This window comes from Aythya fuligula, chromosome 7 (genome assembly GCF_009819795.1).
Source record: "Aythya fuligula isolate bAytFul2 chromosome 7, bAytFul2.pri, whole genome shotgun sequence".
Lineage (NCBI taxonomy): Eukaryota > Metazoa > Chordata > Aves > Anseriformes > Anatidae > Aythya > Aythya fuligula.
In genome coordinates this window covers 8104628-8131664 of record NC_045565.1, presented here as the reverse complement: position 1 = coordinate 8131664, position 27037 = coordinate 8104628, and the positions used below count along the sequence as shown (strand labels likewise).

At 43.6% G+C, this 27037-nt stretch overlaps 1 protein-coding gene across 1 annotated transcript; it reads left to right on the top strand.

Moving 5' to 3' along the window:
- The first annotated feature begins 3711 nt into the window (after positions 1–3711).
- On the top strand, positions 3712–24307 carry LOC116491267 (putative neutral ceramidase C). The gene is made up of 20 exons (XM_032191127.1): positions 3712–3847; positions 5785–5894; positions 6197–6346; positions 6898–7074; positions 7538–7665; positions 8256–8333; positions 9624–9744; positions 11188–11313; positions 11698–11784; positions 13393–13497; positions 13618–13699; positions 14146–14261; positions 14627–14721; positions 15411–15450; positions 16175–16270; positions 17137–17232; positions 17884–18033; positions 18896–18955; positions 20770–20858; positions 24130–24307. Exons 1-20 carry the CDS (start codon positions 3712–3714, stop codon positions 24305–24307), a joined length of 2220 nt encoding a protein of 739 aa, XP_032047018.1.
- The last annotated feature ends 2730 nt before the right edge of the window (positions 24308–27037 follow it).

Sequence of the window (27037 nt, the reverse complement as noted above, 5' to 3'; positions counted from 1 at the left end):
AGCATCTGGAAGGCTAAAGATGGGTGGGAAGTCCCTGGTGTCCTGAATCCTTCCCTCTGTCTCCCCTGTGATTTTATTTCTTCATCACCTTTCCTGCATGTGCCAACACTGGAAGATCAGGATGGAAGGATCCATTTTCAGATGGTTTGTGGAAAAGATTGCAGACTCCTATGAATTTATTTAAGGGAAGTGTTTGGTTTGATTTGGTACCAGCCCTTGATGACTTGCAGGAGACCAGGAAACACTGTTTCTATGCAACCTGGTTTCCAGCCACAGCTACCATTGCTTCTTAAGAAACACTTTCCTGGCTGTTGTCTTGCAAATCCACCTTTTCTGGAGGTGCTGGGTTGTTTTTTCACAGGCAGGAAGGAGCTCAGAGGGATTTAACCAAGCTCTTAGCACTTCAGCTGAGGGTTTTGCAGTCCAGACAGTCCCTTTTCTGTGCCAAAAAACTTGCTTTGTTCTGCACTTCTGATCCAGGGTGGGTGGGCATAGTCAGGCCATGTAGGGTAGATAGGGACCTGTGGGTCCCCATAGCCTCATTGAGCAGTCTTTTTAAAAGGAAAAAGTTTAAGATATTCCCCCAAACCTGTTTTGAGGTACTATCAAACTTCCTTTTCCTCCTTAATGTCCAACAACAACTGAGTTGCCCTTCCTGGAGCCACAGAGCCACAGTGAAGTCTTTTTCTTGACTCTTTGGGTTCCCTGAGGTGAGATGACAGGGCAAATCATCACTTTCCAAACCTTGAAAACTCAATTTCTTCACATTTCATGATGATCTAGCAAATACATCACCTTCAGGAAGAGTTCTTGTTCTTCCTGCTAATTCACAGCCTACTCCTGTGGTGTACCAGCTAGTTTCTGTCCTTGGACTTAATAAATGTGGCTCCCCCAGGGCTGGTGCACAGCTTGGAGCAACCTTGCAAAACCCTTGGGCACTGTGTTTGCAGAGCATCACAGCTGGGTATGCCGGAACACTGCACCAGGGTGGACTGGCCCAAGCTATGTAACAGCTGTGTGTCCAGAAGAAAGAACACAAATTAAGATAAAGGATCATTAAAGGAAGGAAAAACAGGATCATTAGCTCATGTGACTCATTTCCCACCCTGATTAGGTGCTTGGTGCACCTCTGCCTGAGGACACGGCTGTCAGGTCTGGAACTGCTCTGAGGTGGTGACAGTCAGGATTTGGGCACCATGCTTGGAGGCCAGGGGGCCGTGGGGTGGATTTAGTGGACCATGGTGTCTTGGTGGTGGCCCAGAGCAGAACCAGTGGGGTGTCTCTCTCCCAGGCACCCACATCCAGGACTTTGGCACGGAGCTCACCAGGAATATCTGTCAGCCTATACAGAGATGAAGCACGCTGTTTTCTGCCAACAGCAAGGGCAGAGTGTTCCTTTGGTATCGCAGTGAGGAGATAACATATCAGAAAATCTTTCTTCTCCCCACAAGCCAGTCCAAAAATTGCTGAATCAAAGGGAGATACTGAATGTGACCTTGAAGTGATTACTCAGGCTGCCTGTTCTCAGTACTAGCTGGAATATTAACCCCTGCAATTAGGAGGCATGGAAGAAATGGTGGCGGAAGAAGAAAACAACATCTCCTGCGATGTTTGCCTGCTGGAAGCTGAGTAGAATGGAAAATGTCACATGTGGTCCTATCCTTAAATTCCCTCAAAAACTCATGGGAGTTGGGGAAAGCAAAGGTGTATTTCTCAGGAGGATTTTAAATTCTCTGCAAGCAAGAGCAAGCTGCTACTATCTCAGGGATATGATGGCTCCTGAAGACACAACTCTTTGAAGAAAGCATGTTTTAGCAGCTGGTGGATTAATGCATGATGCAACCAAGCTGGGGCTCAGAAGGAAAACAGACAGAAAAAGCAAACATTTAAAAGCTGAGAGTATGTCCACATATTTAAGTTCTTCTTCTAGTGAAGTTGGGAAGCCCTTGAGACTGATATCCCATGAGAATTCAGATTCACAGCAGGATGTGGAGCAGCAACCATCCTGCAGCCTGGTTAAGCTGTGATGAAAAAACAAAGAGGGAAAATCCTTGTTCCCGTAATCCTCATGCACCACAGCTGATCTGTGTAATCTCGGAAAGGTTATTTTGAAGATACAGGCACTGTTAATAACTTATTAAAAAAAAAAAAAAGGCATGGAAAAAAACCACCTGTTTTGCGATAAATGTTATTGATCTGTTCCTTATCTTACACAGAGCCTGACTCATGGGATTGTAACAGCAATACTTTTCAAGCTGGACCTTTCAACTTGAAGCAGATTTCAAGCAAGGAGATGTTTCTCTAACCCCTGGGACTGGCAAGGGACCTCAGGTACAAGCAGATTTGGATGTACTGAAGCCTCACGGCATCCAGAATATAGACAGAGAACCCCTAATAAGCTGCATAGCAAGGTAAGTTTGCATGAGATGTTGTTGTGATTTCATAGTACAAATGTTTACTTCTTTTGATATTCAGCTGTGTAATCACTTGGAAAAACAAACAGAATTTCGTATCATGTAGTCATGTTTTGGGATGGCGCTGCAACATCCATCATCTGGGCAGGTTGTGATGAGTTGCATCTAGCTGGCGATTCCAGTTTACAGAATAAAATGCAAAGTCAAAAAAGGGAGGAAGGAAACCTGTAATACTAGATTTCTTGCCACTAGAAGATTAGCTGGGTGAAATCCAGCAGTAAGCACAGCTGATTTATCTTACCATGGCAAAATAAGTTGATAGAAAGGTCACCTATTGCAAGTCTAGGTGACCAGTTGGCTTGCTGGTGGTGATATTTCTTGCTGCCGTGCTTCCAAGACCATAAATGCTCTTTTCAGTGGTTCTGCAGCAAGATGATCTACTAACACACCCAAGGATGCATGAAAATGAGCAAAACTATTTTAAAGGCTTAATTTAAGCTAATTTAAAGACTTTATTTTAAAAGCCTTGTATGGATGTTTCCAAGAATGGCAAAAGGCACATCTTTGGTACAACTGCCCGATGGAAGCTCTTGATGCAAATCTCAGATATCAGAACAGGGCAAACTGAAAGTCACCTTTTTACATAGGAGAAAATAGTACATTTTCCCATAACCGTATTTTGAATATTTTTTCTTGTTAATCTTTAAACTGAGGTGGGGTAACAATATACACAAAGGAAATCCAAAGATCTCAGCTCTGGAAAGCTGTCACAACCACCACTTTTCATATCCTGGAGAAAACTGCCTTTGCCCATGCAATGGGGGTATTTGCTTTGCCCTGGGTTTCCTAAATTAACCATTATTATTATGAATATATTGTACACACTGAGCACGAGCAGCAAAAATGTGGTGAGGCTTCAGGCTGCAGCACCTCTCTTGGTGAATATAGGATCTGATGAAAGATTTAGGGTTTTATTTGAAAGAATTTTTCAAAAGAGCGAGCAAGGTGTCCCGGTAAATGCGGATGCGGTAATAGAGCAGCATGCCCTGTCCTACCGGGCCTCATGACAGGGAGCAATTGCTGCACATAGCAGATATGATTTTGCTGTCTTAAGCAGAATGGGTAAAAAAATAAAGATATCTGTCACCACTTCCCATCCTTATCACTGCCTGCTCTGCCCCACCTGGGGGACACACGGGGTGGGGGATGCAAACCATGGCCAGCTCGTGGATCACCTTGGGGCTGACCCCTCTGCCTCTCTCATGGGCTCCCCTCTGCTTTCGCAGGGCCCCCTGACATGTGTGGAAAGAGGCACAAGCGCTCCTTCTCCCGCCTGGAGGTGGTCCTCATCGTTTTCCTGGTGCTGATGATAGCGGTGACCGTGGCACTCCTCGTTCTCCACTTTCTCACCCAAGAGAACAGCTCCAGCAATGGCAAGTTAAGCTACTTTGATACTGCCCACCACAGCTCTCTGCCATCCGGAGGGCTTGCTGGGATTGAGGGAGGATACAGGAGGAGGGAGAGGAGATGCAAAAGCGTCTGATTTCATCTTGTGGCAGCAGGGGTCAGGAACCTTTTTCAGGGCCGCTGGCCAGTGACAATCATCCCAAAATGAAACAATAGCATGGTGGTGTCTCATTCCCAAATCATTTGCAGACTCAAGTTGTTACAAATGTGCTTTCCCCCCCCCACCCCCCCTTTTTTTTTTTTTTTTTTTTTTTTTTTTTTTTTGCAGAGGGCACCAATTTTTGCATAAACCTGGATATTATCCCGGTTTTTGCCTGCTCCCACAATGAGGCGATGTGCATGGCATGTCCCAGGGCCACATGTTCAGGTCAAATTAATCCATTCCCACCTGAAGCAGTTTGCTCTTTTTGGAAAGTTGAGAAATATGTTATTAAAAAAAAAAAAAAAGTCAAAATGAGCTATGAAGCTTCTTTCTAAACCCAGAGAATGAGAAACTGAGGAGCTCGACAGCGCTTGCAGTCCCACCACAGCTGACTTATTCCCTCCAACCCTATCACCAGGCATGGGGCAGCTGGGTGGCATGAGCTGCCCCAAAAAACCCTCTTCTAATATACCCCACACTTGTTTTCTGGAGAGAGAAAATATCATGGGGGTACAAAACAAAAGCAAAAAAAAAAAAAACACAGCAAACCAATCCAAATAAAAAGAAAAAAAAAAAAAAAACAACAACACCCAAGCATTTTCAAGCTTTAGGTGTTTCCATGTGGTAGGAGCCCTTTCCCAGAGCATTGCCTGATTAGTCAGCGATGAGGACTTCCACTTCCTTGATTTTGTTATTGAGTTACATGGAGTTCATGCTTTCCTCTAGTTTTTAGGTTGTAACGTGAGAATTTTGCACAAGTGCCTTTCCTCCACATTACATCTCTCTGAGAAGGAGGTGGAGCAGCAGTAATTTTAATGGGAACCTCCCCCCTTCATTCACGCTGCTTTGTCTCTCTGCTGCTCCTGTGCTTGGTCTGTGGCCGATGCGAGTGTTTTGTTTCTCTCCTGTTTTAAGTAACAGTCTAGGAAAGGCTGTGGTGGGAAGAGCAAGAGTCCCCTTTTCCCTCTGCCCAGCCTCCGGTTGCCCCATCTGGCCAGGGAAGACTTTGAGCACAGATTAACTGCACAAAAGTATTTTTCCCACGGTGTTATCTCAGCCTCCAGTGATTTGTGGCTGTGGGATTTCCTGAGGCGCAGAGAATTTATTTATTTATTTAATAACCTTCAATGGCTTTTCTTCTGTGACTTTGTCCAGATGCTCTGTGCATCCCATGGAAGCCTTTTCGATGGCTGGGATGAGGCTCAGCCTCCTTTGAGGGGCCTTTTCCTTGTCGTTTGGTCCAGGGTCATTGCCCACAACTGCTTGCTCTGGCGCTGCTGTGCTCCCCCACCCCCCACTTTTTTTTTTGAGACCAGGACACCAGCATAGGACATGGACTTTGTTTTTGGTGAAAACACCCTTATACCCTGGCTTCTGTTTTCTGCATGACAATGGTGAATTTGGAGAGATGATTTGGAGTCAAGGAAGCTAAGCTTGTTTTCCCCCCTGCTGTGAATCACTGCACATTTTACACAGCTCAGTGACACCATGTTGTGAGCTCTGCAGTTCTTCACACCTGGCCTGTTATTTTCCACCCTTAATACATTAACAGCATCAGCAAATGCTGGCCATGTTGGCCAACAGCCGGAAACCCAAGCAGACAGTATCAGCCAGATCCCTTTGTTCACAAACTTCTAAGTCCTCCAGGGATGTGCAGCAGGTTCCAGGCATGCACACCCTTTGAAAAAGCTGTGTTGACTCTTCCTTCCCTAGTTCTGCTTGTTTGTGTGGCCCTTAATCTACTATTTATTCTTATTATAGATTATGATGACCCACTACCAACCCAGAAACCATCAAATGGTGTCTCAGGAGGCTACTTATTGGGTGCAGGTCGAGCAGATTGTACAGGGCCAGTAGCAGAAATTCCTCTGGTATGTATGGGGAATTGAGCATGGATTCAATGAAATACTGTTCTTTTTTCACCATCTCTGAGTATTATTATTTTTTTTTTCAGAACATTTGGCCTAGAGGCCTTGCCTTGACAAATGGTTGTCTTAAATCATTAAATGAGTGATAGCAGGGCAAGATAGTTGCAACTCTGAGTTTTTATCTTGAAAGATTTTTTTTTTTTTGGATCTTCTGGAAATTGACTTAGGAAAATACATGTACGTGCAAATGAATCCATCTCTCAGTATTTTGTCTGTGTGGGCCTGACAGAGCTCTTTCCTTCCAGATGGGTTACGCCAATCCTGACCAGGTGGGCAGTGGGCTCCTCACACGCCTCTACAGCCGAGCCTTCATCGTGGCAGAGCCCGACAGCTCCAAGCAAGTAGTGTTTGTCAGCATCGACATAGGGATGGTGTCTCAGAGACTGAGGCTGGAGGTACGTGGCTAGAAGTGAATTATCTGCACGGTGTGAGCTATCGCTGGTATTAATGCTAAGGTTGTAGTCATTGCCAGACAGTACAGAATGAAGCAGCACCTTGGCCATTTGCTTTGGGATTTCCTTGCAAAAGGACTTTGAGAAGTGTGGTGTCTCTGATGAAGAAGATTTCTCAGCAAATGATGCTGTACTAGGACCATGCTTTTTGTAGTGAAAAAGTTACCAAAAATACACATGGTGCTTGGTGCCTATGTATTGCACCACAGAGGAAGACGGGAGATCGTTGAGAATTAGGTGCTCCCTGGATGACATGGGGTGGGCTGCAAGTTGGCTACAGAGGTCTTCCTTTACAGGATTTTATTATTTTAAGGCCGTTGTCAAATCATCAGCTGTAGCCTACTTCATTTGGTCACTGGCTATAGAGTATCAGATGGAAAGAAAAGAGCTGAGAGGCAGGTGAGAGATGATTTTACTTTATTTTTTTTTTTCAAGTTGATACAAATCTCCACAGGTATAAGAAAGGGTTTTTAGGACCACTTCTTTCCTCTTAGGTGCTCAAGGAACTGAAGAGCAAGTATGGTGAGCTGTACCGACAGGACAACGTCATCCTCAGCGGCACCCACACGCACTCGGGTCCTGGTGGCTACTTCCAGTACACACTTTTCTGGATCACTAGCAAAGGACTGATCAAACCATCCCTTGATGCTATTGTGAAGGGCATTGTAAAGGTAGGCATCAGCTGGACTGTTGACACATGGGCCTGTAAACACAGAAAAGTTAAGGGGAGGTACAGTTTATGCAATGTTTATGGTAGCACCTGAAAATGCTGCAACCTTAAAATACACTCAGAGGTGTTTTTATGCTTGTTGGTGAGATCAGGTCAGATAATAAAAGCCTTCAAGTTTTTATTTAGAAAGAGATGGTTTTGTCTGATTTTGAAATATTACTTTTCATTATCATAACTTTCTAGAATTTTGGTCTATTAAAAAAACAAACAAAAAACAACCAAACCAAACCAAACAAAAACAAACAAACAAAAACAAAACACAAAACAAACAAACAAACAAAAAAACATGAAAAGCCTCTAGATTCCCAAGAAAGTGTTGGGGCCAGGCGGGGAGGGAGTTTTTCCAAATAAACTCATATGGCTTACATTCATGCACTAATATTCCCTGCCTTTTTGTTTTTCAGAGCATTGATATAGCACATCAGAACCTGAAAAGAGGAAGGCTTTTTATAAACAGAGGCACTGTAGAAAACAGTCAGATCAACCGAAGCCCGTACTCATATCTCCAGAATCCGGCATCTGAGCAAAGCAGGTAGAGGCTCCGAAAATGGGAGAGAAACAGATCCCTGAAGAGAACCCTTTGGTTGGAACCATGACCCAGAGGTCTTGCATACAGTGTTTCTGGTCATTTGTAGAACAGTTCAAATGTGGAACCAAGTCCATGGCAGAATGACAGTCACCATCATGGGTCCTTGGGTACCTGCTTCCCCCAAAATGAATTGTACAAGTGGACTTGGAAGCTGTTGATGCCCCCTCCAATGTGAGACATGCCCTCTCCTAATGTGAGACATTAGTTAAGGATGTGACCTCGTGTTTTGTTAACAGCAGTGAAAGAACGTCCTTAGTGGATGCTAGCATGTGAGTCAGATGGCATTAAAGTACATAAGGTATTGTGTTTAGAGGGATCTCTTCTTTCCACCACCCAGGCCTGAGGTCATCAATGACTGTGCCTCTTCCCTTAGGTTCACAACAGCATTAGGATGGTCCTGTAAGGTCACCATGTCCTAGCAAAAAATCTCCGATATCCTCCCCATTTTCTTTCTAAGCCCAGTGGAGTTTTAACAACACAGAATGTGACTGTTGCTCTGGTGATAACAGGATTTCCCTGCTCTGTTGTCCCAGGTATTCATCCAACACGGATAAAGAAATGGTGATGCTGAAGATGGTAGATGAGAATGGACATGACCTGGGCCTCATCAGGTACTGATTGTTGATGTTTTCTTCCAAATCCTCATAAAGAAAAGCTCCCCAGTGCTGTGGTTCTAGGCTTAGTTCTGTAGTTCCTTCCTGCACAAGCATGCTGACTTTCAGGTCTATGGCACTTTCTCATAGACCATTCTTCTCAGGTAGTCACCAGAGGGCCTCTGAGGCAAGAGTAAGTTATGCTGAGAGTCACTGAGTGCATAAACCAGGTCAGCGTCTCTCATCTGCTCTGGGACCTTCAGCAGCCTTAGCCCACCTCCAGCTCTCTGTGTTGGTCATGTCTCCTGCCACGACCCCTGTGCTGCTGCTTGCAGAGGAGGCTGGGGAAGATGACCATGGCTGGCCTTCTTGCAGAGGTGCAGCTGAAAACCCTATGCCATTGCAAATCAGTCTTTTAAGGCTTGTCTTGCACAACAGGGGAAGAAGGTTGCGCAGGTATACCAGGCTTTGTCTGGAAGAACCACTTACAGGAGCTGCACTCCAGGCTGCATGGGACCATGTCCCAGAGAACTGGGGCCGCCCCCGAGGACAGAGACCCCCAGCTCACACAAGAAGGGCTGTTTCCTTGGGGCCGTGTCCCATGCTGCATCTTGTACTAGTGCCTCCTGTGCTTTCACTGTGCCTCTGGGAGCAGGGTCTGGCCCCAGAATCTCTGGGACCACTTTGGGATCCTGTTCTTTTGGTTATTTCCTTTAACACCACATTATTTCATGCAAAATGTGCCATTCCCAGTGCTGGGTGTCAGGTGCTGTGTTTATGACACCCATCTTATCACCACATCTTTGTGGCAGTGCTCGGCTGCTCGAAGGTCAGAGCTCAGGGCCGGGGAAATGAAGTAAGAGGTAGTCCTGAAACCAACAACATGACTTCTCCATTTAGAAATCACAAGTGAGAATCTGACTCTGAGTAAGAGGAACAGGAGGGTTTTCCTCTCAATTTTTTTCTCTCCTTGTGTCACAGATGATGGTGCAAGGAAAAACCAGGGATTTTCCTCTAAATCTTTCCACAAATATAACTCTTGGGAGTCAGAAGAGAGTCAGTCCAGGGCTGAACTAGCTCTTGGTGGCCCTGTTAATTACAGTGCCAAACTATTGTCACCTCAGGACCCGGGTCACCAAAGTTATGAGCCTTCCAGGTCATGATGGGTGAGGATGTGGGCACTGCCCGTCTTAATCCAGCCCTGGGCACTAATGATCTGGGGTTTTGCTTCCCCAGAGGAAATTTCTATAAGCCAATTGCAAATATTTATTTCAAATAATGCATTTCCTACACATATCGTCTCTCTAGCTGGTTTGCCGTGCACCCAGTCAGCATGAACAACACAAACCATCTTGTAAACAGTGACAACGTGGGATATGCGTCTCTCTTGTTTGAGCAGGAGAAGAACAAGGGCATGCTTCCTGGAGAGGTAAGAGAGCTTTCAGAATATTGAGAATAACGGGGAAGAAAGTTCAACACAGAGGGTATGGTCAATGCTTTTTATGGGCCATAGCAGGTTCCGTCAAACACTGAGATAGGACAGCAGGGTAAAAATATCAAAAGGAGGCCAAAGATGCACTTTCTGATTTATTTATTCTTTCTTCCTCTGGTGAAGAGAAATTACAAAGTGTAATTGTGACTTTTCAAGATAATAACTCCCGTTTTACTCCATTTACTCCCATTTTAAGAACAAATCAAATTTGTTATGATTCAACTATTGGACACACTGGAAATCACTAGAAAGGCAAGTGGGGGATATTAGATCCTGTACATTGCATCTGCAGTATGGGATCAAGCCTGTGGTTATCCTCACTTGTTTTCCGTGGCTTCCAGCCAGTTCTGTCTCATAGTCTTAATTTGTCCAAGAGATTTGCCATCCCCCAGGTCCAAACAGATCTCTTTATTCCCCTGAATTATTTCCCCTTAAATGTGAATATGGACAGGAACCAGTCTCACAGTCACTTTGAGTCATGCGTTGGTTATGACGGTGTCCTGTGTGCATCTTCAGCATGTACCTTGAAACATTGCTCAATTTATATTTTAATATTCTGGGCAGGGCAACATGTGCGGTTCATACCAAGGATAAAAACTGAAGAAATTTTAGACATGTTCTGCTTGCAAACATTTCTTTTTATAGTGGGTTATCTAAAAGCTTTTAAGAAGACTTGTCTCTAGTGCATAGTTATGGCTGCAAGTCAATGCAAGATGATATGAACACAGACTAAGTATGTGTGGAAGTGTTTGCAGGATCCAATATTCAGTTGTGCGTTTTGCCGGACACATTTTGTCTAGCAGTCTTACAAGAGAATGGCTGAAGAACTGAGAAGATATTAAAATAGCTGGTGTGGACATATGCTGCTTCTAGAAGGGGTAGAAATGAGAGGATCCATTGTGAGAGCTTTGTTCAGATGATGCTCAGTGCACACCCAGCCTTGCTTCTCAAGTACTGCTTGGCATGAACTCCTGCGGTCAGATCCACTGGCTCTCACTCCATAAATCTGTCATGTTGATAACCTGGCAGAGTTAAAATCCAGCTCAAGGTGTCACAATGAACCATTAGCATGTGATCAGGAATGCGAGAACAGGGGAGGTGGGGGAAGAGCTGCTGCTGAGATGGAAGGTGGCAGTTACATACCCCGTGACCTTTTCTCCTTTACTCTTCCTGTCCCTAGCTTGTGGCACACTCCTGAATCCCTATGCCAGTACTCCCAGTCACCTCAGAAACATTTACCAGCTTGCATGCCAATCAGCTGGCTTTAATACCTCTCTTGAGGTTGTGCTGCATGTTTGCAGCCCAAAGGGAAAGCCACAGAGGATGTCTGCAATCACTGCAAGTCACTGAAATCTGTCTGACCATGTCTCTATTTTGCAGGGATCTTTTGTTGCTGCCTTTGCATCTTCCAACCTGGGAGATGTGTCACCCAACACCAAAGGCCCATTCTGCGTAAACACAGGGGAATCGTGTGACAACCCACAGAGCACCTGTCCCATGGGGGGGGTACGTATGGATTACTCGATCTACAGTAAATTATGATGGAGGAGAAAAACTAAGGCTAGAGCTGCAAATACAGAGCCTTGTGATGGACCATTCTGCATGAAAAAGACCTCTTCTGGACTATTCTGGATGCCCTTTTCAGAAACCTACCATGTCTTATCTTCATACCATTTTCTGATCATTCAGCCTAAATCCATATTTGTCTCACTGCAAAGCTTAGTGTTGCAATCTGGTGCCCAAATTTTAGATGGCTAGCAAGAAGCTATTAGCTTCCACATGATGAAAACCACTCATGCACTCATCCACTTTGCAGTGCCACGGTTATCCATATGAACAGATCGCTAGTATTGAAACAGATCACTATTATTGAACCGAATTTCTTAACAGGCAGCGATGTGCATGGCCATGGGTCCTGGTACTGATATGTTCGACAGTACAAGAATTATAGGGCAAAATATCTACTCAAAAGCAAAGGTAAGTGATGTTTCATTTTACAAATGCATGTGAACACTGTTATTACAAAAACAACCACATATTCATTTGAGCAAATTTCTTGCACCTGTTTTTTATGAATGTTTGTAGGTTTAAATTACTTTAAAATTAATGTTTATACACTTAAGGAAAATTTCGTGATTATTCAGAAAACATACACTTTTTTTTAGATATGTGATTATAGGACTCAGAATTTGAAAACGTTGATTTTGAAGTTTTGATCTCTCTCTTCCTGACTGCTATGTAATCTGGATGTTGCTCCCTTATAATTGCCCATCCCCAAGAATGCACCTCATGATGGGTCATGATGGGAAAAAACACTGGTGGCGAAGCCTCTCAGGACAGCTCAGCAACACCATCACATTCCACTTATTAGCTGACTTGGCATTGCACTCACAAATTAATGCAAATGTGAATTAAAATCAGCTAGCTTAAAAACCCAGGAAAGATACTCATCTTGCCATGCTTGACTTTGCATTTACTCATTGTGGTCCACCCTCTTGGCTTCGTTATGTAGCCTATGTTCTTGGGCCCCAAATTCACTTAAATTAACTGTTTTCCATTCTATGGATTCGAGTAATTTGCGAGTTGTCAATGGGCAGATCTTTTTTGGCACCATTTCAGGGACAGCAGCTTGTAGGAACTGGAACAGGTCCAGTGAGAGCAGAAGGCTTGATGGTGGCTATTTCCTATTTAATTGCCATTTCAGATGCTTGCCCTGAAGTCACTCCAGGCTGATCGTGACTTGTAAGCGAAAGCTTGTCCCAGTCAAGGTGCCTGGCATAGGTATCAAGCGGAGAGGGAAAACATTGCTGTCACTTTTAACACTGCAGACTCAGGGTTGTGAAGGGCTGTGTCCTCTGCTCTTTCCTGTAGTTACAGGAGCAATGGTGTGTACCAGCTTGAGGCATGTGTGTCAGAAAAATCATCTGCTGAAGAGCTGAATGATGGAGATGTCACCCATATAATAAATGCGTAGTCAAGTCCATGAGTTTTGAAGAAATTAATGCATTCGACTGCATCTTTGTCATAGAAAACATTTGTTTTGGTTGGTCTTAGGCACGAAAACTGCAGATACTCTAACAGCTCCTGTAGTCAACAGTTGCTTTGCCTTCTCTTTGAGCTATGAGTAATATGGGTGAGGAGGAAGGAAGGAAGGAAAGAAAGAAGAAAGGAAGGAAGGGAGGGAGGAAGAGAGGGAGGGAGGGAAGAAGGGAGGGAGGGAGGGAGCCATTCAGGCGGAATAGTTGCTTGCTTTAACTGTGAAAATCAAGGTGCACACAGAACTGCTGACCAGTGTCCCCCCCATGTTGCTTGGGACAGGAAAGCTTGCAGGACTCGGGGGACGTGGGATTTAGACACAGGATGATAGAAACAACAGAGCTTTGGAAATATGCTCCTGCAAGAGGCCACTGCAAGACATCAACTGAGTGTAGAAATAATTCATATTGCTGAAGCTCAGAAGACTGGGGTGCCTGATTTCTTCTTCCTCAAGGATTTCCACACACTCTGGAGACTTTCTGCTTTGACAGGAGGCCTTCCCTTGTTTTTTTTGCCTTGGCTGCTGATTGCTGTCTGTGTGTCCCTTAGGAGCTGTATGCCAATGCTTCCCAGGAGATCACAGGACCTCTCAGCTCAGCTCACCAGTGGGTGAACATGAGTGACGTCCAGGTGGAGCTCAATGCCACGCACACGGTAAGAGTGGGAGGTACTGGGGTACAAGGAAGGAAAAACAGCTATGTTCTCATAGCAGGATCTGGCAAACTGGAGGAAACTGGTTTTAAAATCTCTCATTTTTTTCCCTTTTTGGTTAAGGTCAAAACATGTAAACCAGCCTTGGGATACAGCTTTGCTGCAGGGACTATTGATGGAGTGGGGGCTTTCAACTTCACACAAGGTAATTTGGAGAGTGGATGTCAACATGGCTTTGTGCAAATGAGAAGGACACAGGGCACACCCCAGGTGAATTCAAACCCTCAGACCTTTTCAGAGAATATCAACACGTGGTTAAATCTCCAAAGGGATGCTTTTAGGAAGGTGTGATCGAGTTTGTGTCCATTGCAAAGCTTCTGGAGGAAGGATATGCGGGGAGGAGAGTGGGGAGGAGAAAGAGCAGACTTCAGGGCAGTCTTTCCCATTTGTTCTCATTACCCTAATGCTGATGAAATGGAGCTCAGCTGGGCTAAAGCCTGGCAGAAACCACACCAGAAAAGGGAGATAGTTGGAATCCACTAAGAAATAGCCTATCTGACAAAAGGAGGGAGTGGGCAATATATGATATTTCTGCCTGATAGTTGCTGGGGAAGTTGAAGGAACAGTGTTTAAAAGATGTTTTCCTTCAAGGCTCGGTAGAAGGGGACCCATTTTGGGATCAAATCCGTGACCAGCTCCTGGGAAAGCCATCCAATGAAACAAAAGCTTGCCATGAACCCAAGCCGGTTCTCTTTAGCACTGGAGAGGTAAGGGCAGAGCTGGGTGTGCACTCTGGTAAGTGCTGGAGTGCCCTACTGAAACCCAGTCCCTATCAGCACTGTGCTAGCCTGCACGGTGAAGGACAAGGACTGAGAGAGAGCTGTGGGGATGCTGAGGGCATGGTGGAGTGGCACTGGGCTCAGGTGGGCACACCATGGGCTGGAGGCCTCTGCTCTGACCCTGCTTGTGGCAGGACCAATGCTCCTAGCTGGCCCAGGGCTGTCCCTGGGGATGGAGGCCACCTGCCACCAGTCCTGTGCCCCCAGGGACAACCCACTCCCCAGGAAAGGCTATTTCCTCAGGGCCCACAGAGATGGAGCCCCACCATGCTTTTTTTTTTTTTTCATCTCAGATGACATGGCCTCATCCATGGCACCCTGATATTGTGGATGTTCAGATCGCTACCATCGGATCGTTGGCAATTGTTGCAGTTCCTGGAGAGTTTACGTATGTATTCTTTGGTCTTATTCTACATATTGCACCTGAGAGCATTTCATTCAAACTACCTGCAGTACTCCTGTGTGTGGGTACATAATCTAATGCATAAAAAGGGGGGACAGGACAAAAATTGTCCTCGATACAAGACAGCAGTGCGAACACTACATACATATGTCCACTGCACTTAGATTCTTGCATGTGTTCTTCTCTGGTTGCTTTGGAACTCTCATTTTCTTCTGTATTTCTACTAGCCATAGAAATGAATGAGATGCGATCAAGCTTCCAAGATAATTTTAGCTGTTCATAGCAAAATACAGCTTCACTGAAATGAAAGGAGTGTGTTAACTTTGTTTTTTCACACCATCAATGCTGGAACAACAAATTGCACTGATCGCTGATGGTACAATGGTGATAATCTGAATAGAACAGTGATTTATTTCTATCGTTTTTCTTCTATCTCACCCCACCGTGGGGTGCTTCCAACCTCAACTTGGCTGTGATGATATATGTGAAATGTTTTGAGGTGTTTTGATTGGGTTTCTTGAGAGGAGCCCTGAGGGTGCTTTAGCAAACCCCAGAGAACCACTGCATGTGCTGAATGAATTTCTGGTGGCCTCCCCTCTGTTCTGGTGTGCCGCATGTCAAGCAAGCGATCCCTGCATTTCTGGGTATTGATGCCATTCCCTTAATGTCCCTAGGACCATGTCTGGACGCAGATTACGGGAAGCTGTTAAACTTGTAAGTTGCTGAGGAGGAAGTTTCTTGAGAAGGCTGTGGATCTGGAACTTCACATTTCTTGACCCTTCTGTTTTTTCCCTTGTCCCCTTCCCAGCTGGGGTCCTAGGGCTCATTTCTTATGGAGCGCTTCTTCTCACAGTTGCTTAACACTCATTTTGCATGTACTTACTGACATGCAACAGAAATTCATATCCTCCCCAAAAGAAGCAAATTGGTTGGGTTTCAATCCATTAAGTCAACAGAAGTTAATTCTGTATTAGAGTGGTATATCTCCTTAATCTCTACCAGAATTCTGCAGCATGAAAACTGTTGGAAAAAATGGCAAATGTATTTTTTCCATTTTCTTGATGGATATGTCTTATTCTTAGCTTTGGTCTGAATACTTAATCTTGCCTGCTGCCCCCAAAGCTCACTGAGACTTCCTCACATAGTTTTATTGCCAAGGTTTTTTTCCAAGAACACAGACATCAGACTTCAAAAAAAAAAAAAAAATCCTTAAATTTATTGCATTCACTGGAGCATGAGGTCATTTATCCTTTTTCACGTGGGAAGCAAAAACGAGATATTACTATATGCAAATAACACTGGTGGAGTTGCTTTCATGAACATCCAGCCCCCTACCCACTGTAACTTCCTATTCTGCCCTGGTAAATAACAATAATATAATAATATAATTGTGCATAAAGAGGTTGATACAAGGTGAGTGATTTATCTCCTTTTTTAGGAATTTGATTCTCATGGTACTGCAGGAATGGATGTCGTAATTGCAGGGCTGTGCAATGTCTACACCCATTACATTACCACCTATGAGGAATACCAGGTAGTTGAGTTCAATTTTTACTATATGGGATGATAATTCACGTGAAATTGTGCAATTTTTCCCTTGCCATGAAAAGCTGAAGAATCTGTGATACAAATCCTAAAATGGCCTTCTTTATTTTGGACTAGATGAAATGTTGCAAGTGCCAAAACAGTTTCCTGACCATAGCTGGAAAATACTTATGTGGCTTTAATGTGGAAATAGTCAGAGGTACTGAAGGAAGCTCCTCTGAGCTTGGTCTGTATTAGTTTTTCTCCTCATGACCTGGATGAAATTATCTTCACAGGCTGGTGAACTGCGATAAGAAAGTTTTGGAGCTGCAGGGTCATGATAAGAGCATGAACTGCAGAATCAGATTGCTGTGGAAAAGACTTACAAGAGAGCTTACAAGACCCTTGAAGCAGTTTTAAGGGTCCCTCCAAGGCAGGGTAGATGCCATGCTTTAAGGAAGATGTGGGTAGTTGGAAAGGTTTAGAAACACTTACCTGGGAGGAAAGGTGGGAAGAAGTGGGGTTGTCCAAGCTAAAAAGTGGGAGAAAAAAAGCCTTCAGAAGAGCAAAAGAGCCCTAAGAGATGGAAGAGTGACAACGGGGCCTCCCTGCCTGTGATGGATGGGAGAAGAATAACCTGAAGTTGCAGCAGAAATACCTAAGTGAGCTGAGTTTTGTTGTCCTGTAGCAGTAAGGGGATTGAGGTTCTTCTGGAAAACAACCCCTTAAATAAGGATAATAAATTAATTATTAATCATTAAATAAACCCTTGCAGGTACACTACAGTGCTAATCTTGTCCTAGTGCAGATGGATGAGCTGCATGATCTGCTCTAGAGCCCTTCAAACCCTCCTTTTCCAACTTTGTCCTTTCCTAGGTTCAGCGATATGAGGCAGCATCGACTATTTATGGGCCACATACCCTTTCTGCCTACCTTCAGCTGTACAGAGGACTTGCAAGGGCTATTGCTACGGTAATCAAAATTTTCTGTATGTCTTATGTTGTTAGAGGCATTTAAATCCTGTAAATGGTATTGGCTATATTTGTTTCACAGTGAGGTGGCTCGATTGCTACACTTCTTTCTCATAAGAAACCCATTTGAGAAATTCTTTTATGCTATAAAAATATTTCCTATAATGGGAGTCTCATACAACTTTAGAATTTCTAGGGTTTTTTTTTTTTTTTTTTTGATTCAAAGTTTAAAAAAATACCTACCTCCTCCAACCTTTCTGTATGGTCTGAAGTTGCTGTTTTCCTACCACGGTATAAAAAACAGCTTTATTTTTACTGTATGTGACAATGTCACATTCCCTCTGAGGACCATGCGGATAGAGCAGAACCTGCAGGTGGGAGCTGCCTTTTGAGGGCATGGGATGGATATTCTGCCTGATGGGGTTGGGGAACATCAGCAACAGGGCAACAGGTGTCTTGTGGGTATTGGTCCTGCATGTGGAGCACAGACGAAGGGCCTCTTGCTTGCTTTTACATTCACTGTATTGCTTCTGCTGTTAAAATCTGCTTGAACCAACTTAATTAGATGAAGAGCCACAGCATGGGTGTGCCTCAGGGTGGAGGTCATGTTTATCTGTATTTGAGTATAATGAGCACCTCTTCCCTCCCACAGAACACAGTTCAGGATTTGCCAAGTGGCCCAGAGCCCCCATTTTTCAATATAACTAGCTTCACCTTGGTGCCTGCTGTCACTTCCGACAGGACACCGGTGAATAAGACATTTGGGGACGTGCTTCAAGAAGTGAGACAACACTATCGAGTGGTGAGAGCTTCATCTGCTAAAAACTTTTTAGAAAATCATCCTTAAATACTTACTTATCTTGCTAAAAAGTCTGAATTTTCTAGAGTGTTGTAGTGGATGTCAGAGAGCCTCTTGAATTTTAAAAACCATTTCAAAATGCTTCCCAGGTTACTTACCTTTTAGCAATGAAGCAAACTTAAGCCTTGAACATGAAGCTTGTAGGTGATCAAGTTTTATTTCTATGAAACAAACGCATTAGTGATTTTATGAAGCAGCAGTACTCTTCAGATCAAAGCAGCAGAAAGGAGGCAGTTTTCATGCCAATGTCATTGTACTGAATGTGGGGTTAAAATGTGTGAATGAAGGGAAAATAAGTCACCATAGTATTCAACATGAAGAATATTTCCCCTTCTGTTTCTACATAAAATATAATTCGATGATGAAATGGGCAAATGTTGTACAGTGATGTCTTTACAAGCAGAAATCAGGTAACCTCTGATGTCTCTGGTATGGCATGTAAATGAAATTAAAAAAATGTTAGAAAGGATTCAGTTTTCAGTCTGTAAAATTTAGATAAGTTGTTCAGAGCAAGGACTTTCATCTCATTGCTGTCTCCAGCATTAAGGTAGGAAGAAGGCAGGAAACTATTCTTAAACATTTACTCATTTCCCTCCCTCTTTTGCATAGAAATTTTATGTGCTATGGTGTTCATCCAACAAGCAGGAACAGGGATTCACAATATAAATTGTCCATTGCTGCTGCAACAATCGAAATTATTTAAAGACAAAGAGCAAATAAAACACTTTTAAGGTGTCTTCAAAGGCTGTTTTTAATGTGCAATGTGCTGCTTAGCCTTTAATATAAATTTCAATTTCCTCCTCAGGGAGAAGTTGCTGAAGTAACTTTTGTAAGTGCCAACCCTAGGAATTCTGCAGAGAACATGGTAAATATAACAGAATCACAGAATTATCTAGGTTGGAAGAGACCTCAAGATCATCGAGTCCAACCTCTGACCTAACACTGGCAAGTCCTCACTAAACCATGTTGCTAAGTTCGACATCTAAACATCTTTTAAAGACCTCCAGGGATGGTGACTCCACCACTATCCTGGGCAGCCCATTCCAATGCCTCACAACCCTCTCAGTAAAGAAGTTCTTCCTAATATCCAACCTAAAACACCCCTGCCGCAACTTTAGCCCGTTCCCCTTCGTCCTGTCACCAGGCACGTGGGAGAATAGACCAACCCCCACCTCACTACAGCCTCCTTTAATGTACTTATAAAGAGCGATAAGGTCTGCCCTGAGCCTCCTTTTCTCCAGGCTGAACAAACTCAGCTCCCTCAGCTGCTCCTTGTAGGACTTGTTCTTCAGACCCCTCGCCAGCTTCATTGCCTCTTCTCTGGACTCTTTCGAGCACCTCGATGTCCTTCTTGTAGTGAGGGGCCCAAAACTGAACACAGTACTCGAGGTGCGGCCTCACCAGAGCTGAGTACAGGGGGACAATCACTTCCCTAGCCCTGCTGGCCACACTGCAAGCCAGGATGCTGTTGGCCTTCTTGGCCACCTGAGCACACTGCTGGCTCATATTCAGCCAACTATCAACCAATACTCCCAGGTCCTTCTCCGTCTGGCAGCTTTCCAACCACTCATCTCCCAGCCTGTAGCTCTTCTTGGGGTTATTGCGCCCTAGGTACAGGACCCACACTTGGCCTTGTTGAACTTCATGCAGTTGACCTCAGCCCATCGGTGCAGCCTATCCAGATCCTCCTGCAGAGCCTTCCTACCCTCAAGCAGATCGACACACGCACCTAACATGGTGACATCTGTGAACTTACTGAGGGTGAACTCGATCCCCTCATCCAGATCATCGATAAAGATGTTAAAGAGGACTGGCCCCAGTACTGAGCCCTGGGGAACGCCACTAGTGACTGGCCTCCAGCTGGATTTGACTCCATTCACCACAATTCTTTGGGTCTGGCTATCCAGCCAGTTTTTAACCCAACGAAGTGTACGCCAGTCCAAGCCATGAGCAGACAGTGTCTTGAGGAGAATGATGCTGGAAAGGGTGATGTTAAGGATTAGTTAATATTTAGCTACTGCCTCTGCCTTATGCATTTTACTCTTCGATGTTCAGGTTTCAAAAGGAGTAATTTCATGTAATTTGGAGCTTTTTTTATAGCTGGGAGTTCATGTGCTTTTGGAACTCACACCACCAGAATACTTTTGCAGCAAAGTCCTTGTCTGGTTGTGAGAGACCATGTTGGTTTGTATTTGATATACAAAATGTGAAATCCACACTTACGGTCAGACCATCAGTCACCACAGACCATCCATGGTGTCTTCACATTATTGAGGTTAAAGGGACTCTAGTCCACATACTTTTCTCAGTATCTAATACCTTTTCAGTCTGAACAACGATGTTCTCTAGTCTCCATCTTACCAGCCCAGTGCATTGTTTTAATAAAACAAAGTAAAGTAGAAAATACATAGTTCATCCCATCACTCATCAATCCCATCATCTTAGATAGAAGCTGATTGCTAACTACTTGCCTGTTCATTCTTGTTTTAATGATCAATTTCTCTGCTTCATTTTTAAGTTTAAGTTTTGCCAGTGAAATATAAGCACTTTTGCTAGTAATTACTGGATTTGCCAGTAAAACACACAGAAGCATAGCCCTGTCTCCAGTTGAAATGACACAAAAGAGTAGGGACATGCCTGTTCATTCAGCATCTTGCTCATTCTCTTGTTTTTACACAGACCGAACACAACTTCCTGACGGTGGAGACATATGTCAATGGTTCAGGAAAATGGCAGGTGGTACGGAACGATGCCTCCTGGGACACCAGGTGAGTGACCCTAACAGATTTCACTGTTTCACAATCTCAAGAAAGTACTTTGAGTTTAATCCAACCTGCTCAATTTCAGAGCTCCCAGACCTAGGTTGGTCTTGTCCCTTCAGATGATGCTCTCTGACAATGGACAGGTCTACATTCATCTGGTTAACATGTCCAGAGCACAACACTTAGCCTTCCCCTTGATATAACTTCTACAGTGAAGGCTTGTAAGTTTGGAAAAGGTAGACTGAAGAGCAAGAATTAGAGAAGAATCACTCAATTTGTTCATAGCCTACATCCTTCCATCTCCTGTATGCTGCTGATGGCTAAGATACCAATGAGAGGTTCAGCCAGCAGTAGGGTTTTTATGGGAATAGGCTGGCTAGTTTTGCTAAACATCATAAAGTAGAAACAGTCAATAATTTAAAACGTTTATAAGAAAATAAAATCAAGGCTAGAGATATCAGTCATAAGGAAGAATATCCATTAAGCAGCAAAGATGATGGCATCTTTCAGAGCTACACCAGAAGCCCATATATGAAATAGGAATACCAAAGGAATCTTTTGCCAATTTTTTCATTCTGAAGTTGCTCTCTGAACCAAGAGGTGATGTACTGCTCCTGTGCTCTGTATGGATTCCTGGCCTACCTCAGTGTGGGAGATTTAATCTACCAGCAGCTGGAGCTTGGCATTTCTAAGTGTTTAGCCTCTATTTAACACTAACACTATGTTACGTTGTCCTTCTCATTTGTTTCCTCTTTCCATTCACCCTACTTACATAAAGGCAGCACAGGCATTTTATCACTGGTATGCACATGGCATAGATGATATGTAGCTCTGCCTAGAAAGACATCTGAAAAGATGTCTTCTCCTGCCCCTAAACCAACAAGGTTACTAAAATCTCAGCTGTGAACACGGGAAAAGGTTAATAAAATGTCTCTCAAAAGGATGAAAAACATAAAAAGGACAAAACTTTAAGAATGTGCTGCCATGATGCTGAAAAGAGAAATCTAGGCTTATTGTTTTAATTCCTGAGAAAGGTCAGACTTTGGATCTTGCTTGCTCTGAATTATGCTTAAATATTTCTGCTGATAAGGATGAGGAGTTGTTTGGCCTAAAGGAGCTGAACAGAAGGCAAAGCAATGCAGATAGTAATGTCTCCTTTCCTGGTGCCCCAGGAAAGTATAAAAGAACATGAGAAAGGGGAAATGGTTTTGTTAACAACAAAAACAAGGCAGTCTTTACAGTACCAGTACATTCAACTTGAAATGTCAGTAATCAAGGTGATAGGAACAGGAAACATCAAGCATTTTTACTAGATGTTAATGAAGTCAGACTTTTTTTCAGTACTGGGGAAATTAATGTACGATACTGTGGAACTCGATGGCATTGCAACAGGAAGGTAACACAAGGGAATGCATTATTATTCATTATCTCCGTGTTGCAAAGTGTTAAATAGTTTATAAATACATCTGTAAACCTTATGTAAATCTTATTTTCAGGTAACCAACAGATATGAAGTTTTATTTATAGGAGGAGCAGCTTTTGGTGAAGGAGATAGCTGTTATCTCCCCTTTGTTTTGCACTCCCCATTGCATCAGGGACAAACTCAATGCAGACTTGACTTTTGCTGGGTGCTATCTTGGTGTTTACAATAGAGAAGTGTTTGGCCAGATCCCACATCTGCAGCAGGGGCAGTGACCACTTTCATAGGGTAGTTCAGAGGATGGGCTGAGCTAGAGACAGCAATCTGCCTGGTCCTGCCTTTAACAAACAGTCAGCAGAGATACGATGTGGTTGAGCTCATCTGCCTGAAGCTCTTTGCAGGTGGGATCTGATATGAATTGTGGTCCTGGTTCAATGAGCCTGGAGGGTGGGATGGGGGGAGGAAGGGTGATGACACAGGTCAATCACAGTAGCATTTGTAGGTCCCATCATTACATACAGACAGGATCAGACTGGAAGAGGTGTGGAGGGTAAAGAGCAGAGACCTTGGAGTGGAGGTCTCTGCTCTGAGCCAGCTAATAATGGGGCCAATGTTGCTGCTACAGCAGGTTGCTCAGGGCCACGGCCAGAAAAGTCGGGGCAGACCCTGAAGATGAAGATCCACCACTGCTCAGGGCCTTGCTGTCATCTCCTAACACAACATTGCACTCTGCAGTGATAAAGCCAGTGCAATCCACAGCCAAAACCTCAGACAAAAGCAACCAGGTTGATACACAAACCACGTGTCAGCCTGCAGTCTCCACTCACAACTAATGAAGCCAAATTTTCCCCATTAATCACTGTTTTCCACAAAGTAATGTCTGTAAATACTTATTTCAATATTCTCACTAAGACTGCTGTAGTGAAACTCTGTTTCTCAACATTGACAAAGAATTAATGTATTTTGATCATCTGCTTCCTTTGGTTAAAGCCTTGAAATGGGGGTGTTATTGCAGTAGAACTTGAAAACTCTCATTAAGATTTCTCGGTCCGTTCCTTTTTATTTAGAAAGACTAAGAGCTAGTAAGAATGCTTTATAATGTTATTGTTTCCCATTTCCCACCATGAGGTGTGAACTTACTGAATCATTTCTGCTGTGAGCCAGAAATGTGTAAAGTTACAGAGCACCCACTGAATGTCTGGCCCAGGTACAACTTGGGGATACCCGATGCTGACAGTATCAGAAAAAGAGAGGGTTAAACTTCTTCATCTCCCCAAGAGGTGCTGCATCATGGCTGGCTGAATAGTCCCCACCACCAGACATGGGGATCTTTTGTGTGGCTGTCTGTAGTATTAAGTTTTTGCACAACAAGTCTGCAAAGGAAAGGAGTTTGATATGGAAACAAATGTCGGAAGCCTTGAGCTCCACTTTGATGGATTTTACCTGTCACCTTCAGTAAATCCTCAGCCTCTTGGCTCACAGTTTCCCCAGTGCAGCAAAGACTGAACTTGTTTATATTGCTCATGAAGGTGGTGTTGTATGGGGTTATGGTATGGATTTGGAGATGTAGGAAAACTTTGGTAGAAATATTTTTTTTTTGTCTGCAGAAATGACCTTTGACTTGTGGCCATATTTCCAGACACTTTTCAGCCCTACTGGGTTTTGGATTGACTTGCTAGTTGCTGCTCTGGTGTAACCTCAACATATAAGCAAAGGTTAAAAGAAACTCTTAAAATATACTTTGCTGTAGTGCATTCATTTCCTTCTGCTTCGTTTAGCCAGTGTGAGCTCTTCCGATATTAAAACAAATGCAAAGTGTATTTTCTTGCTGACTGCAGCTTTTGGTTTGCCTGATAGGTTTTACTGGACCAAGGGATCATTTGGTCTGAGCAATGCGACGATTGAATGGCACATCCCTAATGGCACAGAGCCTGGCATCTACAGGATACGGTACTTTGGGCACTACAAGAAAATACTCATGCCCATTAATCCATTTGAAGGCATATCCTCAACGTTTGAAATCACAAGTCTGTAGGTGATCTTGTTCATTAAAGGAATTGTTTCCTTTGAACAGTAGATTTGATATCTGTGATGTTCCAATGCACACTGGGGAGTTTTCTTGTGGAATATGTGACTCTATACATCATTGCTGTCCCTCATGTGTTGTGCTGCTCGTTGTCCTTTGCTGTGCAAAGCTTAGCTTCTGCAAAATTTTGACTTTTACCTGTAACTCAACCTTACCAGTTCGATATATATTCATTCAAGCTTTTCCAGTCCTGGCTGGATCTCATTATAGTTGATTCTTATAATAAAAAGTTAACTGTTTTTCTTTAGTCATTGATCAGAAGCTTATTGATTATGAATAGGCTTTCAGAGGGAATTATTGCATGACAGGAGCTAATCCAGACCATAAAATAGTCCATAAAATTGAGCCCAGTCCATAAAGCTGGGAAGAGCTGCTGAATTCACAAGATATCAAAAGAAAAGCCTCCTCAATTGTGCTCAAAGTGATTGACAAAGCTGGCTTACTAGGACGGAAAGTGAAAAAATCGATAGATACTTATCAGAAGGGTTTGAATATTATTTCATTTAATCATTCTGTTTCAGGACATTTTGGTGATTCACTCTCTGATTTAAAAAACAACATATGGGGCAACAGAATGGTTTTCCACAAATCGGTTATCTTGGCTTCACAGGCTGTTTAGGGCCCTACCACAGCGTTCTAGTGTAAGGTTAGCCATGTTACAGAGGTCAGCCATTTGCAAAATAAAATATTGAAGCAGTCTGCAGATATTTCCTGCTAAACTGTGTTCTTCACTTTCACTAATGTTACTTTTGAACTGACTGTTGTGCCATGTGGACTCAGTGCTGTCCACCACACATTGGTTTATGCAAAGGCAAGTTTTTTTGGAAGATAAGTCCTCTGAATGTTCTCAAATAACTGCCAATGGCCCAAGCAACCACAGATGGGTTGGAGGTTAAGCCATTGGAAGAGTTATACATGTTTGCTGTGGTTGTGGTCCAGAATCAGGATGCTGAGTGAGACTGACCTCAGGGCTGACTGGCCTCTCCTGCATCCTTGTGTTATGCTCCCTCCAACCACAATGAAGGGCAGCCAATGGCATTTTACCCCCATCATAGATCAGCTTGGAACACCTCAAAAAGATAAAGACTAAGGATGCTTACATGTACCAAAGGTGATTTCAATGGGAGGGTGCTATGGGAGAACGCTGGGGCCATATGTCGGATGAAATTTTTGTGGAGGAGCTCTTGGTGAAGGGGATCCTGCAGGTGGTAGTGGGATGTGACTGATGTCCAGCCAGAGTGGGGCTGGATTTCATTGCAATAAGTTTATATTGCAGATGATTCAAATGGAAAACAGCAAGAACCAAACTTAAGAATTAAAGCTGTGGGTAAGGCAGCTCTGACTAGATCTCAGCCCATTTCATTTTATCACTTGGAAGGACTCTAGGTGGGCAAGCCCTGACTGGATGAAGGTCTGCCCAGGGCTTGTAGCTGAAGCCTGGAGAGGGCTGTGATCACCTACAGGTGGGCCACCAGAAGGGCTCGTAGTGCCCTCCAACATATTGGAAATAGAAACAGAGGGTTCATCAAACCAAAGAAAGAAAGTACTACTGAAAGAAGAGAAGAATCATCCCAAAAGCCATCAGCTGTAACTTTTAAGACAGGAAGGTCTCCAGGAAGGCGGAGGACCTTCTCACCTACAGGTTTCAAGATCTGGTTGGATGAATCCATGACCACCTTGGCCCAGTGCTGGTGGTAGTTCCCCCTGAGGTCCCTCCCATCAGCGCTGCCATGAGGTGAAGTAAGCAGGAATCACACCCCTGTTCCTGAGTCCCTTCCAAATTCTGGAGATAATACATTTGGGGCCGTGAGAAGAAAAAAGTATCGTTTACAGATCCGGATTTAGGATTCTTGTAGTGTCTTATGGGTAAACGGTTGTAAATATTTAATAAGCTCCAACAATGTGTATTAATTATGTGATCTCTTTAATTCTTCAGAGAATCATCAGTCAGATAATTTTGCCTCTCTTTAAAATCAGTAGGAGAGAATGAATTATTCATTTTAAACCATCTGCAATCAGTCTCAGAGATTCCCATCCAGAGGAGCTCAAAGCAATTGCAATATTGAGCCAGGAAAGAGAGAGCTTTGGAAGAACAACACTGGGAATTAAATCCCCAAAGATGCTGTTAATGTCCTTTTCAAATAACTTGCCCAGCTGGTCCATCAGCCCTGCTCCTGTCTGCAAAATCCCTCTGCTGGCAATGTTAGCATCCCTGAGATGGGGGCAGTGACACAGGACCCTAATCCAGGGCTGTGCCATGCCACAGGGCACTCAGTGCTGTGATGCTCAAGTTGCAAAATGATCAGAATATTTCTTGCAAACCTTTTCCCCACTTCACTCTGCTCACATTTTCTTCCAGGATCACACACAGTAAAACGCATTGCAACACCTTAAAACAGGACAGGATCATGTAATCTTTTTTTTTTTTTTTTTTTTTTTTTTTTTTTTTTTTCTTTTTTCCTTAGTCCAGGCAGCACTAAGATATTTTATTTGATTGTTTAAGATAAATTTGTTTGCACTATTGTATTACACTAACTGTTAAATTTTTTAGTAGTACTTCTACAAAGCATGTTTATCCAAGCAAAATTAAATAGTGTGGTTAAAATTCTCACGGGTGAGGTTTACCCTCTAAAATTTCAGTATTTCACCTCAAAGAAAGTTTTTTGAAAGCCGGTGTTT

Excerpts from the sequence above, each read along its gene's own strand:
- LOC116491267 (XM_032191127.1), top strand. The coding sequence starts at position 3,712 with ATGTGTGGAAAGAGGCACAAGCGCTCCTTCTCCCGCCTGGAGGTGGTC. Across the intron at positions 3,848-5,784 it reads AGAGAACAGCTCCAGCAATG|ATTATGATGACCCACTACCA; the intron begins GCAAGTTAAGCT and ends TTCTTATTATAG. Across the intron at positions 18,956-20,769 it reads GGAATTCTGCAGAGAACATG|ACCGAACACAACTTCCTGAC; the intron begins GTAAATATAACA and ends GTTTTTACACAG.